The 15,853-nt window shown below is 41.9% G+C and overlaps 1 protein-coding gene across 6 annotated transcripts in view; it reads left to right on the plus strand.

Moving 5' to 3' along the window:
- The window catches only part of CNOT1 (CCR4-NOT transcription complex subunit 1), a 123,933-nt gene that overhangs the window by 107,284 nt on the left and 796 nt on the right, over positions 1 to 15,853 (plus strand). For all 6 annotated transcript variants that reach the window (XM_088135406.1, XM_088135410.1, XM_088135409.1 and 3 more), the window contains 6 exons: positions 4,494 to 4,611; positions 9,769 to 9,870; positions 10,571 to 10,744; positions 13,504 to 13,653; positions 14,041 to 14,221; positions 15,638 to 15,770. In XM_088135406.1, the coding sequence (XP_087991532.1) occupies positions 4,494 to 4,611; positions 9,769 to 9,870; positions 10,571 to 10,744; positions 13,504 to 13,653; positions 14,041 to 14,221; positions 15,638 to 15,770 (858 nt within the window). The remainder of the gene's footprint in view (positions 1 to 4,493; positions 4,612 to 9,768; positions 9,871 to 10,570; positions 10,745 to 13,503; positions 13,654 to 14,040; positions 14,222 to 15,637; positions 15,771 to 15,853) is intronic.

Consider the following 15,853-nt stretch of genomic DNA (forward strand, 5'->3'; position numbering starts at 1 on the left):
ATGGTGGCCAGAGCTGATCAAATCCTCCTCTTGCACTTATTGACTTGCTGCCCCTCAAAAAGTAATGATTTTAAATTTAGATATATTACTCAAACCAGTGTCTATTAACCAAATAGCTGTATATTGCAAATGTATAAGCATACTTGGAAACCTTTCCTTAGAAAAAAAAAGTTTTTGACCAAAAAATTCAAATATCTGCTCCTGATATCTGGGGACAGCACCATCTTCTCAAAGCTTGAGTTACCAGTTTCGGTTGCCAGGACATTGGGAAAGGAAAGCACTGTGTAGAGATTCCTAGAATGGTTCTCTGTCTAGACTCCAGCCCTCTTCTCCGTACATTTGATCCTCAGGAAAACCGACCACAGTTTACTGTTTCTAGCCCTGAGGATTATGTTACTGAATGGCAATCATCAGAGACAGAAAGGAAGTTTTATTTATACAGGTAGTCCTCGCTTAACAACCACAATTGGGACCAGAATTTATGTCGCTAAGAGATGCGGCTGTTAAACGAATCATCATGTGACCAGACCCAATTTTACAACCTTTTTGCAGCAGTCATTAAGTGAATCAGGTGGTCATTAAATGAACCACATGGTTCCCCATTGATTTTGCTTGCCCAAAGCCAGCTGGGAAGATCATAAATGGCGATCATGTGACCCCAGGATGCTGCAACCATCATGAGTCCTTGCTGGTGCCAAACACCCAGATCGCAATCACATGACCACGGAGGCACTCCAACGGTGGTAACTTCGGGCACTGGTTATAAGTCACCTTTAGTGCCGTCGTAATTTTGAAGTCGCTAAATGAACGTTTGTTAAGCGAGAACTACTGTAGTGAAACACACTATCAGGTACTATTTATTGCTAAACTAGGTATACCTGAAAGAGTTGTGCTTAGTGAAAGAAATGTGTTGGTCCTTACTTAAAGTAGAAAGCAAATTCCTTTTCCACATTTGGGAATGCTTCACCTAAACATCTGGACCTGGTGGAAAATGCTGCAGTCTTACTGGATATCACATTTTCAGGATAAAAAAGTATTTTTTAATAAATCATGCTCCATGGCTCCCCAGCCTCCCTCAGCCCAGTTGCACTTGCCTTCATGGCCAATAATGATTTCACAAGCCCCAGTCCCTGATCAAACTGGCTCAAACAGGACACACTGACTCTGATGTGCTTTCAGTCCCTTAGCAACAACCACTGTCTGAGGCTCACAGTGGAATTCTTGTGTGTCTCACCTGTCTATTCCTTTCAGTACCCAAGCAAGCACTGAGTGAAACTGTTGATATTGTTCAGCACCTGAGATGGAAGGTCTCTGCAATCCTGGCTGTAGAATCTCTGCTTGCAGATACAGATCAAGAGTCAGTGCCTTGGTGTCTTTTGACCACTACTAGATAGTACTCTCTGATTTCAGAAATAAATAGTCTTAAATTAAAACCCATGTCATTTTTCAGAATGAAATATATGGATGCACCCATGTCTGTACAAATAGAGTGCATGCATTTTCCTGAAAAAAATTATTTCCTTCTTTTGTTGAAGAGCTGGGTTTGCTTTATCTCTCCTTCAGAGCCAGTGTTTTTGCTTGCCTACAGATAGGGGTTGATGTGAGGAACATGAATTGCCCAGGATTTCCATTGCCTGGATGCTGATGTTCATAGTGTAGTCAGCACATCTCCATTAGGTGACTGAAGGGAGGGGTTGAGGCCCCCAAGGCCAGTGGAAGAGCAGCCCATGGGTCCGATTGAGCCCACTGGTCGTCCTTTCCCACCAACCAGTTATGATGAGCTTCCTTAACACCCGTGGAAGTTTTGAAAAAAGCACCATAGGAGATAATATTAGAGAGGGAGGGAGGGAGGGAGGGAGGGAGGAAGGAAGGAAGGAAGGAAGGAAGGAAGGAAGGAAGGAAGGAAGGAAGGAAGGAAGGAAGGAAGGAAGGAAGGCAGGCAGGCAGGCAGGCAGGCAGGCAGGCAGGCAGGCAGGCAGGCAGGCAGGCTTGCCCACGCGTTTGCAGCCCCAGCAGATTTCTCAGCCTAGTACTCGGTTGAAATCAAGACACTGTTTCAGGATAGATGGAAGCTGTGTTTCAGCTCAGAAGGGAATGGTGCTGCCCCTTTGGCACATAGGAGAAATAGGAATGTATGAAAAGCAAGTCCCGTTTTTACATTTAGAGAAGGTTTTGTGGACCTACTAGTTACAGTTGCAATAAATGCACTGTTATGAGATTGCCTCTTAAATAAAAGTATAGTATATTGAATTGCTTTTGAGTGATCTTGATTTCTTGGAGAATTATTTAGTATGCTTTTAAATAAGATTTATTAGTATACATTTCTATAATCCATACACACATACAGTGGGGCAAAAAAGTATTTAGTCAGCCACCAATTGTGCAAGTTCTCCCACTTAAAAAGATGAGAGAGGCCTGTAATTTTCATCATAGGAATACCTCAACTATGAGAGACAAAATGGGGGGAAAAATCCAGAAAATCACATTGTCTGATTTTTAAAGAACTTATTTGCAAATCATGGTGGAAAATAAGTATTTGGTCACCTACAAACAAACAAGATGTCTGGCTCTCACAGACCTGTAACTACTTCTTTAAGAGGCTCCTCTGTCCTCCACTCGTTACCTGTAGTAATGGCACCTGTTTGACCTTGTTATCAGTACAAAAGACACCTGTCCACAACCTCAAACAGTCACACTCCAAACTCCACTATGGTCAAGACCAAAGAGCTGTCGAAGGACACCAGAAACAAAATTGTAGACCTGCACCAGGCTGGGAAGACTGAATCTGCAATAGGCAAGCAGCTTGGTGTGAAGAAATCAACTGTGGGAGCAATAATTAGAAAATGGAAGACATACAAGACCACTGATAATCTCCCTCGATCTGGGGCTCCACGCAAGATCTCACCCCGTGGGGTCAAAATGATCACAAGAACGGTGAGCAAAAATCCCAGAACCACACGGGGGGACCTAGTGAATGACCTGCGGAGAGCTGGGACCAAAGTAACAAAGGCTACCATCAGTAACACACTACGCCGCCAGGGACTCAAATCCTGCAGTGCCAGACGTGTCCCCCTGCTTAAGCCAGTACATGTCTGGGCCCGTCTGAAGTTTGCTAGAGAGAATTTGGATGATCCAGAAGAGGATTGGGAGAATGTCATATGGTCAGATGAAACCAAAGTAGAACGTTTTGGTCTAAACTCAACTCGTTGTGTTTGGAGGAGAGAGAATGCCGAGTTGCATCCAAAGAACACCATACCTACTGTGAAGCATGGGGGTGGAAACATCATGCTTTGGGGCTGTTTTTCTCCAAAGGGACCAGGACGACTGATCCGTGTAAAGGAAAGAATGAATGGGGCCATGTATCGTGAGATTTTGAGTGAACACCTCCTTCCATCAGCAAGGGCATTGAAGATGAAACGTGGCTGGGTCTTTCGGCATGACAATGATCCCAAACACACTGCCCGGGCAATGAAGGAGTGGCTTTGTAAGAAGCATTTCAAGGTCCTGGAGTGGCCTAGCCAGTCTCCAGATCTCAACCCCATGGAAAACTTTTGGAGGGAGTTGAAAGTCCGTGTTGCCCAGCGACAGCCCCAAAACATCACACCTCTAGAGAAGATCTGCATGGAGGAATGGGCCAAAATACCAGCAACAGTGTGTGAAAACCTTGTGAAGACTTACAGAAAATGTTTGACCTCTGTCATTGCCAGCAAAAGATATATAACAAAGTATTGAGATGAACTTTTGATATTGACCAAATACTTATTTTCCACCATGATTTGCAAATAAATTCTTTAAAAATCAGACAATGTGATTTTCTGGATTTTTTCCCCCCATTTTGTCTCTCATAGTTGAGGTATACCTATGATGAAAATTACAGGCCTCTCTCATCTTTTTCAGTGGGAGAACTTGCACAATTGGTGGCTGACTAAATACTTTTTTCCCCCACTGTACACACACACACACATACACACGTTGTGATTTGCTAATGCTGAGAATTTGGATCATAAGGATCACTGAGAGAAGGAATAACTGTTTAAAAAGATTATTTTTTCCCAGAGACCATGAAAATTGCTTGTCATCTGATGACACAGGTAGTCCCCAAGTTAAGAACATCTGATTTAAGGATGGCCCATAGTTAAGAACGGAGCCTATAGTAGCAAAATTCGAGTTAAATACACAATGGTTCAAGTTAATTACACAATACTACTTACACAGTATTATACAATAATACTGTTCCAGCTTACATACAAATTTGACTTAAGGACAGACTTTGGTAATATAACTCGTTCTTAAATTGGGGATTACCTGTATTTATATTTCCACTGCTATAATGTGAGGTAGAAGACTGCTTTTCTTTTTTTAGAAAAAGCTATTTATATCACAGTTTTCATTTGTTGCTGTTGATGATATTCTAAACCTAGATTATAATGCAGTTTCTTAACTTTGGTAGATATCACACTGACCCAAAGCCTTGTGCTGTGTTTTTATTTTAGTAACACATTTCACATCCTGCGACCTACAAAAGCTCCAGGTTTTGTTTATGCTTGGTTAGAACTGATCTCCCATCGGATATTTATTGCAAGAATGCTGGCACATACACCACAGCAGAAGGTGTGGCTGTAGTTTATCTTCTCTTACTTATGAAGCTTCCACAGAATATCAGGATGCATCTTGGTTGTAGATTTTGGTTAAATTAAATGATTATATGGCTTTTGATGTAATGCACTTACCATCTTTCCATAAGGAAATGGCTAAGAAGCTCCATCTGTCATTTTAAGGACACCAAAACTCAATCCCATATCATGGATACAAGTTAATTATAAATAAATTTGGGCACATTTTCATTCTACAAGTTTTGTACATACAAAGCCCATTCGTAGAAATTCTACCATTTATGCTAGAACAATACCGTATCCACAGAGCTGCCAGGCTTAAGGCTGAATCCCATTCATCCCCTCAGCAGCACATCCTTAGTCTGTTCAGTTGACTTGGAATGTTCTTCTGCTCTCTGAGTTGTTTTGAATAATCAGCATAAGAAAAAAGAAAATAGAAAGGACTCCTTTGCAGATAATAACGAATTCTGGTGACCCGTCCTCCTCAAACTTTGGCCTTGAAGTCCTGTGACACAAGTCACTATTCAGATGGCCCTGGCCTTTGCCCTACGTGCCGTGGAGTCAGATACACGATGGATACCTGTATCCAGTGCCAGGCTTCTGCTGAGCAAGAGTACCACAACCAATTGACACAGCTGTGAGTGACACTCTGGAAAAAAAGGCTTGGAAGGCCACAGAATCCATATCTGCAGCAGTATTTTTGTCTATTGACCCCCACATCACATTGTCAGTTTCAAGTTTCCAGAAAAGTACTGGGATTTCCCATGCTCTTTCTCAGGACCATTCAAGTGAAACACTGTGGAGAAATCAATGATTAAAACCTTAGTCCCGATCAAGACAGAAAAGATAAAAGCTGCACGTTAATCTCCCTCAACCAGAACCCAAAAATCAGACTGCCTTGCCTTGTCATTCATCCCTTTACTACTGGCACCTCTAGTTGTGAGCCTTCCACTTGCCAGAGGCATTGAAATAACTTAAGATCAAGACTCCTTAATCTGAGACTTTTAGGCCCAAGGTAGGCATTCTCCAGTCAGATATGGACAATAGCCTACCTGTGCTCCCAGTATATTCTTCACAGGGATCAAAGCTACTTTGCTTTGAAAGGAAAGGATTATGCTTTGAAAGCTACTGTAGTTCCATCAGTAGTTCAATTTATACTAGCACCTGATGCTAAAGTAGGGAATCAGGCTTTCTTGAAAGAATCTTGCTATATAGTGAGCAGATTTTTATATAGCAAAGTTTTTTGGTTTATCATCCAATACAGGATGATCCAGCTCTCTCCTAGCTCTCATCCCAATGTTTCAAGTTTTGTTAAAAATATCTAGGTTTTCATGGGTTAAGTTGCCACAGTGCCACCAGCCTCTTGCAGTATAGGGAATCTATAGCCTGTGTGATGATGGGTGTCAGTTTTGTTTCAGGACACATGATCCAGATATTCCAGTTGAGATCCCATCGCCAATAACACTTTGTAACAGATGAAGAGGGAAGAAAAGTGAATGGTTGTGGACACACATGTTCTCAGGAGCAGTTATCAGGCATGCATGGCAAAATAACAGTATCTCTCATTGGAGAAAGTGTTTCAGAAGACAAATACCAAATTGACCAGTTTTTCTAGATAGAGCTGACATGTTTTTCAAAGGAGGAATTGAATATATGACAAGTGGTATCAAAGACAGTGATGAAGATCATAACCACAGTCATGCTTTGCTCTCTTAGCCATACTAAAGAAGTCCAGGAGTTGCTTTTCAATGATAACGAAATAATGGCTTGTTTACTGTGAAGACTAATGATGCCTTGGATGGAGTTCAGAAATTATACACTATGGTATATAAATGGAGTCTTCAATACTTTTCCGTTCCCACCTATAGCCTTGTAGTCATGCAGGTCATTCTGTTAGTATTCTCCCAGAGTTCATTGGTATCATCATCTTGCCCAACTTAACAGAACCTAGGCATTTGGTTCGACCTTCTCAGCAACATAGCCCCACTTCTGCTGTTTGGTGATTGGTTGGCCCAACTCTAAGATACTGTAATCACACCAAGTTTTGAACAAAACAATGTGTCCTTTCAGTTCCCAGCATTCCAAACTTGTGTGTGAAAAGGGGCAATTGAATGTGTTTCCTCTGGGGATAGTAGACTCAAGGTACTTGTCCCTAAAAAGGATGGTGTCTGTGACTCATCCTGGATCCTTGGGACCTCAGCATTTTTTGATACGGGCTCATTTTTAATAGCTGCCAATTTAACTCTTGTGTACCAGGGTGTAGTTATATCTATATGAGAACTATTTTCATAACTCAATAATATACATTCCCATAATACAGATTGCCCATTTTGTGTCACTTTTTTCTTTAGCCACAGGTTTCCCAAATGTGTGGCAGTGATAGCGGTGGCATAGCTAGTCCATAAAGCTTGCTTAAATTAAATTAAATTAAATTAAATTTGGGCAATTGACATCCCATACTGGGTGTTCTGGGCATTTCTTCTGTGTTTTTGCTTGACTTGAAGCTTTGAATCAACTTTGAAAAGTGTCATGGGCTTCTCAGAGACTGAAAAGGTAGATACATTTGCAAAACATTGCTAACTCATTATTTGCACACTAACCCTCCATTATCAGGAAAAAAGTTTGTTATCTTCCTTGTCCATCTAACAATTTTTAGTGAGAGAATGAAGAACCCCTCATCCTAGCAAATTTAGGGATGAATTGGGTTCTCTCACTGGCTGGGGAATTCTCTCTGTGATGACTGATACTACCCTTCCTCATAATCGATGTGCTCACCACACAGTGAGGTGCATATTTGCAGTCCTTTTGCATTCAGGGTTTCTGGTCAGTAGTCAAGGCATTCCTGGTATATCAATGGACCAGAGCTGTTAGTGGTCTAGAAGGCACTGGAAGGCTTACTCTAAGGTCAATCCAAGTCAAATCAGACAAAAGCGATAGCTGTCTAGAAAATGGCACCAAACCACTTTCAAAATCTTGCCCTAGAGCTCTGAGTTTGGTGAGTGCTTGGGTGCAGTCCTGTTAGCGATGACCCACATGACGGGAGAGAACTGAATCAACCGCAGCTCTGCTGGTTCAATCTTGTGATTAATCTCTTTGCAGTAGCGAACACCTCTGCTTCTGCAGCAGTCTTGTTGATGCCTTTCTGTTCTCTGGGACTTGTCCCACTTATATCTCCTTTCCCCAGTCCACTGTTAGATATCCACGATAATCAAAAGAGCCATGAGATTTGACAAAAGGCATTCTTTTATTCCTTAATGCCCTTGCTCCACTGCTATGAGTAACTCATCCAGATTATCTCTGTTACGCTCCTTTGAAGACATTATCACCAACATCTCAATTTGCTTCTGACTTTCCTCCTGTTTCAAATAAATGAAATTCTGTAGGCCCACAGGAAATCCTTCCCCAGGAACTACATAGAAAAGAAAAGACTTTATACTGAATAAGCAGAGAAGTAGCATTTTAACCCTCTGTGGGGCCATATCATTCATGTTTGGGTTTTTCTACTAAGTGTGAAACTGTATGGCTTAGTTTTGTCTTCCTTGAAATGTTTTTGATTGTCCCACTTTTCAAGGATATATCTTTTTTTTTTTCTAGTTAAGCGGTTTATCAAGAGTTTGAACCACCTCTTTATGCCAACATCCCATCCAGTTCCAATTATGCAAACCCTATCCATTTGCTTTTCTTGATGGGTACATGTTTAGTGAGCCAACATATTGGCACATCATAGGGCACACCTTTTCTTGCTTTGAAATCTTTGCTCAGACATTACTTTGTGTCAAAATCCTTTTTTTTTTTTTAGTTTTATTTGGGGTAGGGCATTATTTTGCCTATCTCTAATTCTTCAACACCAGCATATTTTCAATGTGCAGAAGGCACTAACTATTTTTTCATATAGAAGTGCAGTGCTTCAAAGGGACCAGTGGTGGTTCTGGAGTTTTCAAAGTCAATCCAACAGTTTAGGAGTGTTGCGCCACAGTGGCCACCGTAAAACTAGCTAAGCAGCAGTGCTCACATGATATGTAGTGTCATCCCACAAAGACAGTGACAACATCTGCAGCTCTTTGTAAAACGTCTCTGCCACAATTGTGTCAAACAGCTGTCCGGGCCCAGCATTCTGAGTTGGTACAGCTCTTCAGTCACCAAGAATTGCAGCATTTGGTGGATCACTCTGCCTTACGAATGGCTCAACTGAATAAGGGGCTGTTCTGTGAATCACAGAAACTCCGGTGAAGAACTGTCACTTGAATATAACAAAGGACTGTGAATGGTCATGCATGCTTGCACATAGTCTGCCCTCCAATCCTGCTTTGTGTCGCCATTTTTCCTCATGATTAAAGTTATTTTCTGCCACACTCTCAGAGGGGATTAGCATGGTCCATGCCTTGCATATATGATATGCAGAGAAAATGGGACTTCTGCCAAAAGTCTGCATGCTTCAGGAGGTTTTGAATGGGATCTGTGTAAGTGCAAAAAACCATATGCATGTATGTATAAATGATTCTCAACCCAGTTCCAGGTAAGTAACCAGTTTTTGTTTGGCCAAGTTAACCTGTTAGTGATTAGATTCATTAGCATATGTCACTTTTGAGGAAATATATCAAATACTAACAGGAAATGTGATTTACCCTTTACTTTTCAGTCAGTTCACTCTAGCCTTGAATTTCAAATAGAAGTTTGATACAGCTGTCAAGGCTGTAGACCAGTGCTTTCCAAACTTTTTTCTTCATTACCCAAAACTGCTCATCAGAAAGTTCTTTTTACTTAAGTCAATTTAAATGTTCCTATTGTGATAGGTAATGGGTTCGTGTGTTGTTGCCCAAAGAAAAACCACTTTTGCCCAATTTTGGATAATTTACCCAGATTTGGGAAGCACTGCTGTAAACAATCTGTTATGTCTTTCTGTAGCTTTTTGGCCAAATTTGGCAAAAATCAACCTAGGCAAGCTGATTCATTGTTCCACCTCCCTCAAACAGAGCCCCAAACTCTGGGGAAGCTCTTCTTGTACACTTCTAGACTGATTTCTGGGAGGTCCAAGATCTTTAAAATTGTGATGATATGCTGATGAATACAAATTGGGGATTCCCCTCACCGGGGAAGTGTTAGAAACATACTAGCAAAAATGACATTACTCTCATTCCTTAATTTCTCTTTATAGGGTTGGCCCATGTATGCACAGCTCTTGATTGACCTGTTTAAATATTTGGCTCCTTTCCTGAGAAATGTGGAACTTGCCAAGCCTATGCAAATCTTGTACAAGGTAAATTAGGTGACCATTTGGGGAGGGGGAGAAGGAAATTGGAACTGACCAGAAGAAAGTTGAATTGCTAGTGAATCCCTATATGAAACTGAAGGAGTTAAGAGTCCTTTTCCTCACAGTTTCCTATGTAAAGATTGCTGTAATATTGTTTGCAATTTTTAAATCCAGCTGAAATCAAAGAGTTTTAATACATGTATGATCTGATTGCTCATTAATGGCACTTCTAACAAGATTCGGTTTAGTGATGGTTTCGAGGATTTTTCCAGCATGACTAACTGCAACTCATTGGTAGAACATTCAACTCTTAGTTTCTCCCGGAGAACGATCTGTCTGTTCCACGGATAGATCTGCCTGGATCTTAAATGTTGAGGGATGAATCACTGTGGTTCCTCACTGTACCATCAGAGCTAGATACAGGGCTGATAGCGCCTTATTTCCTTATTTTCAAATTGTACTAATGGAATTGGTGCAATGCAGATATATTGTAAATTACTCCAAATATCTCCGCATTAGGTTTGGGGAGGCTGAATCTGTGAGAGAATGTCTAATTACCTAAATGAGATTCAAATCAGAGATGTTTTACCTTATTGCAATTCTGCTGCCACGTGTGCCTGTGTGTGCCCTCACAGTCAGTCAGTCAGTCTTTCTCTCTCTCTCATATGTGATAGATTGGTAATTTCTCCTCTTGATGTTTTCATAGGGAACACTGCGTGTGTTACTGGTATTATTACATGATTTCCCAGAATTCCTTTGTGATTACCACTATGGATTTTGTGATGTGATTCCTCCAAACTGTATTCAGCTAAGGAATCTGATTTTGAGTGCCTTCCCGCGTAATATGAGGCTTCCTGACCCCTTCACTCCCAACCTTAAGGTAAGGTACCTGGAACTGCAAGTTCTGTAACACTGAAAAACTTAAGACTATGTTAAGTGTGTTACAGGTAGTCCTTGTTTAGCAACTGCTTCATTTAGCAACCCTTTGCAATTAGGACATTGATGAAAAAGTGACTTTATGACCAGTAGTCACATTTACGACCTTCGCAGGCCTGAAAAGCAAAGGAAAGGTGAAGGAAGATCATAAGCACAGTCATTTCACTTAGCAACCGCTTCACTTAATGACCAAGTTACCGGCCCCAATTGTGGTCGCCATACGAGGACTACCCATAATGCATCTTCCTTCTCAAGTTTCTTCAATTTAGTAAATTGGGGTTAGGCTGGTGTGGGTCTTCCGGGCTGTGTGGCCGTGTTCTGGAAGTTTTGTTTCCTAACGTTTCGCCAGCACCTGTGACCAGCATCTTCAGAGTGCAGGAGCACAGACAGGAGTAGTTCTCTCTGTGCCCAGGCACAGGCACTGCTCCTGTCTGTGCTCCTGCACTCTGAAGATGCCAGTCACAGGTGCTGGCGAAACGTTAGGAAACAAAACTTCCAGAACACGGCCACACAGCCCGGAAGACCCACACCAGCCATCGTATGCCGGCCGTGAAAGCTTTCAACAATAAATTGGGGTAATCTTGAATCATCCTCATTGGGAAGCATCTCCCACTAAAGCATGTGGGCAGGGACAACTTACTTCTGAGGCTGTTCTACATTTTCAGCTAAAATTGAAGTTAAAGTTTCCTAAGAGGTCAACCATCTAGTTAATTTTACTATTTCTTTGCACTCTGTCCCTCCTGCCATCCAGATCTGAGATTTTGGTCTCTCAGTTTGCAGTCTGGTTCCCTTTAGGTCTGGTAGACCTCTGCTCCACCTTACTTTTCTGTTATTTTTTTTTTATTATTATTTCTTTCAAAAGCATGCTGCAAACAAAGCACCAAGTGTCATCATTAGTTCAATTTCATGAATGCCTCTCTGTCCCACATGAGCCATAGCATGATGGCTGCAATCCAGAAGAGTGTTTGGAACACATTCCACTGTTTACTGAGTGAACTGACAGGGAGAGTGGGTGGGCAGAGGAGATGATGACTGGGGAAGAACCAGGGAGGTAGAGAACGCACACCCATTTTCACTGCTGATTGTTTCCTGAGTGCTTGCGATGGGAGCATTACTTGTTGCTGACCAAGCTGGGGTAGTTTCAGTGGACATAAGGAAGCCAGCTCCCCAGAGAGTAAGCAAACCAGAGTTCCGGAGTGAAGGCAGATTTTCTTTTTCCATCAGAGGAACCTAGAGATGCAGGGAACTGCTCTTGTGCCCTGCAGGAGAGGCACCATGTTTGTTTTCTTCCCTGAAGGCAAGAACTGTACATGCTGTAAGAGCAGTCTGATTCCCTTCCTAAAAGAGAGGAAAAGATTCACCCTCCTTCTTTTACAGTGAAGATGAGGTATTCTTAAATGGGAGGCGTGAAGAGCTTGCAGAGAGACCACAATGCCGAGATACCTCTCAGAAAGCAGAAAAGGCAAATTGGAGGGAACAGAGAAATAGAGGAATGTGACACAAAAGTCTCTTCAGACTTCAGGCTAGATAACGGCCTCAGGAAGCGCAGTTGCTACAAGCCTCAACAACTGTGAAAGAGGACCCCTGCAGGAAGAACTAGAAGTGTTAGTTCAGGAAAATGTTACTGAAACCTGCTGGGACCACACTCCCAAGTGTAAGGCTTGAAAGGTAATTCTTAAAAAGGAATAGGCAAGACTAGAGAAATGGCATAACGTATGAAGGAAATGCACACAGATATTCTGGTCTAGAGCACAAGGGTGCAGTTGATAGCACTGGTGATACAAGGAAGAGGAAAAAACAAAGATATTTTTGTGGGAGTGTGTTATAGATCACCAAGCCAGGCAGTAGAAATGGATAATTCCTTCCTTGACCAAAACACAAAACTTTCAGAGAGAAGAGACATCATGGAAGATTTTAATTACCAGGACATCTGTTGGAAAACCAGCAAAGTTCCCCAAAACTCAGTGGTCTTGCAGTCATTTTCCAGAAGCTTGAAGAAAACACAAGGGGATTCCTTCTCCTAGATCTGATCCTAACCAGTAGAAAAGAACTGGTTGAAGAAGTTAAATAGCGGGAACTTTGGGAGACATCTTGGAGTTCACAATACTATAGAAAGAGAAGTTGGAGCATAATTCTACATACACACTAGATTTTAAGAAAGTCCATTTCAGCAAGCTTAGAGAAGTACTAAGCAAGGTCCCATGGATGAAAACAAAGGGAGCACAGAAGAAATCTGCATGGTGGGCTGCTTGGAATAGCTTTTCTGGAATCTCCTGGGCCTTTCTATAAAAGTCTTTGTACTACTTCTGTCTGAAGCCCCTTGGCTTCCTTCCTTTCTGTTAAATAACAATATTTAAATAATAAAAACATTGGAATCTTTGGTGCTCTCTGAGCTTGGTTGTTTGATTGCAGACATTCCATTATCCAACTAGGTAATCATCAGTGCTCATAATAAAAACATTGCTTTTGTCTCATTGTACACTGCTGAGCTGAGGCCTGTATTGTAATGCATTAGCAGAGGGAGAGTATTAATAATGAGCACGGAACACTTAAGTAAACTATGAATGAAAATATTGCTAAAGGAAAAGCTAACATCTCTTGCAGCTTGTGTATATCTTACACCAAATAAAGTAACTCTATGCTATTTAGAAAACATGATAACCACAGTCTTTCAATGTTGTTTGTTGTGTGCATTCTTGACAGGTTGACATGCTGAGCGAGATTAATATTGCTCCACGGATACTCACCAATTTTACTGGTGTGATGCCACCTCAGTTCAAGAAGGATTTGGATTCATATCTCAAAACTCGTTCTCCGGTCACATTCCTGTCTGACCTGCGCAGCAACTTGCAGGTGGGACCTTTGTTCAAGATTAAATTTGTGGTGAGAGTGGACACTGACACACACTCCCGTGTCCTGAATTGAATGCAGATGTCTCATTAAGCAGAAGGTCTAACCCAATCCTAGTCCATCACACTTCAGTCTCCCCTGGAAATGTTTAAAAGCTAGCAAGGTTTAGGCTTCACTGCATTACATACTTAGTATGTTCCAAAGTATGTTTGTTTTTAAAATCCTGTATATTTAAGTTGTAAAGTTGTTGCCAGATGCATGGTAGGGAAAGTTGAGAAGACTACTTGCTCCCAGAACCAAAGTCTTGCAAAGCTTTGTCAAATTTCACTTTTTGTTCAAACTCTATTCCAGTTGAAGGTGGTTCTTCTCCCTTTGTATTTGTTCCCCCAGGTATCAAATGAACCTGGCAATCGTTACAATATTCAGCTGATAAATGCCCTGGTGCTTTATGTCGGTACTCAAGCTATTGCACACATTCATAATAAGGGCAGCACACCTTCTATGAGCACCATCACTCATTCAGCCCACATGGACATCTTCCAGAATCTTGCTGTTGATCTGGACACAGAAGGTAAAATCAGAAGCAGTATGGGGTTTGTGAACAAAGCTGCAGATACGACTTTATTGGTACTGACCATCTTTTACTTTCCACATTAAACCCCCAGTTTACATTTAACCACAACTATTTCACAACTAAAGTAAACCACAATTATTTCAGAGGTTGTTTTGACTTATACTGACCACAGGGAGGATGATTGTTCTCATTCTGTTTGGGACTCATGTGAAACCTCACAGGTGAGGTCATGGCATAATGTAACATCCATATATCTTTCTGGTTTGAGAGCTTAAGAAAATTAAGGTAGACTGTATATACCATTCTAAAGAAAGAGAATGTTGATGAATTAGGCTTCATTTGGCCACTTTTCAGAAAATTTTGAAGGGGTGGATCTGCACTGACCTCCAGGGGTATAGACATTCCCAATTGTGGCCTGCCATCTAGCCCACTTCCCCCTAACTTCAAATAACATTGGGAGAGTACTGAGCCTTCTGGAGCAACCACAGCCTCAAGCGTTGCCCCCTGTGATTATACTCTGGAACTGTCCACTCAGGTAGGAGTGGAACCACCAAAGAAAACAGCTCCAACTCCTGCAGTGACCCAGCACGATACCATGGTCATTGATACTGAAAGCCGCCAAGAGACCTATGTGGACGAGGAGGGGTACCATCCTCCAAGGCAACCATTTCTACCCCATGTCTAGTTTGAATCCTGATTGCCAGGAATCCAGATAATCTGTTTCTTCCAGGTCACCATCAGTACCCATTATCCCTAACAACTGTGGAGATTATGGGAGATTATGTACCTGGGGAAGGCTTGTTTCAGAGAGTCCAAGTCACGCACTATCCAAGCAACCTATTTTTCCTTTGACTGCCCACCCTGCATGGACTTGTCTGCTGGTCATCAGTCTGTTCTCCAGCCCTTGGTCAGAAAAGAAGCTGTTGCTTTCAGGTCCATAAAATGTAGCTTCCGATACAGCTAGGAAGTTTGATGTCATAAGCCAGCTGTTTGCATTGTGTGCTTCTAACTGGATCCTGGGGTAGGGTGAAGGATCATCATGTCAAACTCGCACCAGTTACATGCTTGAAGCTGAAGAAATTCCCTCTGGCATTTGACCTAATTTCCTGAAGAGTTTGTTGACTCTCCTTGCTCCCTGCTGAGACGTAGCAAAAACAGGGCCTCTCAGGGCCTTTCTCTGTCTCTGTGGCACTACAAGACACAAGCCATCCTGTGTCTTGTAGTGCCACAGAAAATGAGGAGTTTGTGGATGGCAGAAAGAATGGCTGACTCATTTGGGTTGTGTGAAGCCGGTCAATTTCTGAACCTCTTCCAAGCTTGCAGCACAATTTAGCATACCAAATTTGGTGCACTCAGTGGTACATGAAAGGAAATCTCTCTTTTCTACCTTTCTCTCTTGGTGTTCTGACCCAGGTCGGTACCTCTTCCTGAATGCGATCGCCAATCAGTTACGGTATCCCAATAGCCACACTCACTACTTTAGCTGCACCATGCTTTACTTATTCGCGGAAGCCAATACAGAAGCTATTCAAGAACAGATCACCAGGTAAGCCACGAAGGGAACTAGTAGAAGATGCGACTGTCCTGTGTGATATTCAACAGCTAAGCACTGCCAAAAGTTGCAAAAAA

This window comes from Python bivittatus, unplaced genomic scaffold (genome assembly GCF_059951505.1).
Source record: "Python bivittatus isolate LINGU-HERP-01145 unplaced genomic scaffold, Pbiv_v1 ctg000170_np1212, whole genome shotgun sequence".
In the NCBI taxonomy this organism is placed as follows: Eukaryota; Metazoa; Chordata; class Lepidosauria; order Squamata; family Pythonidae; genus Python; species Python bivittatus.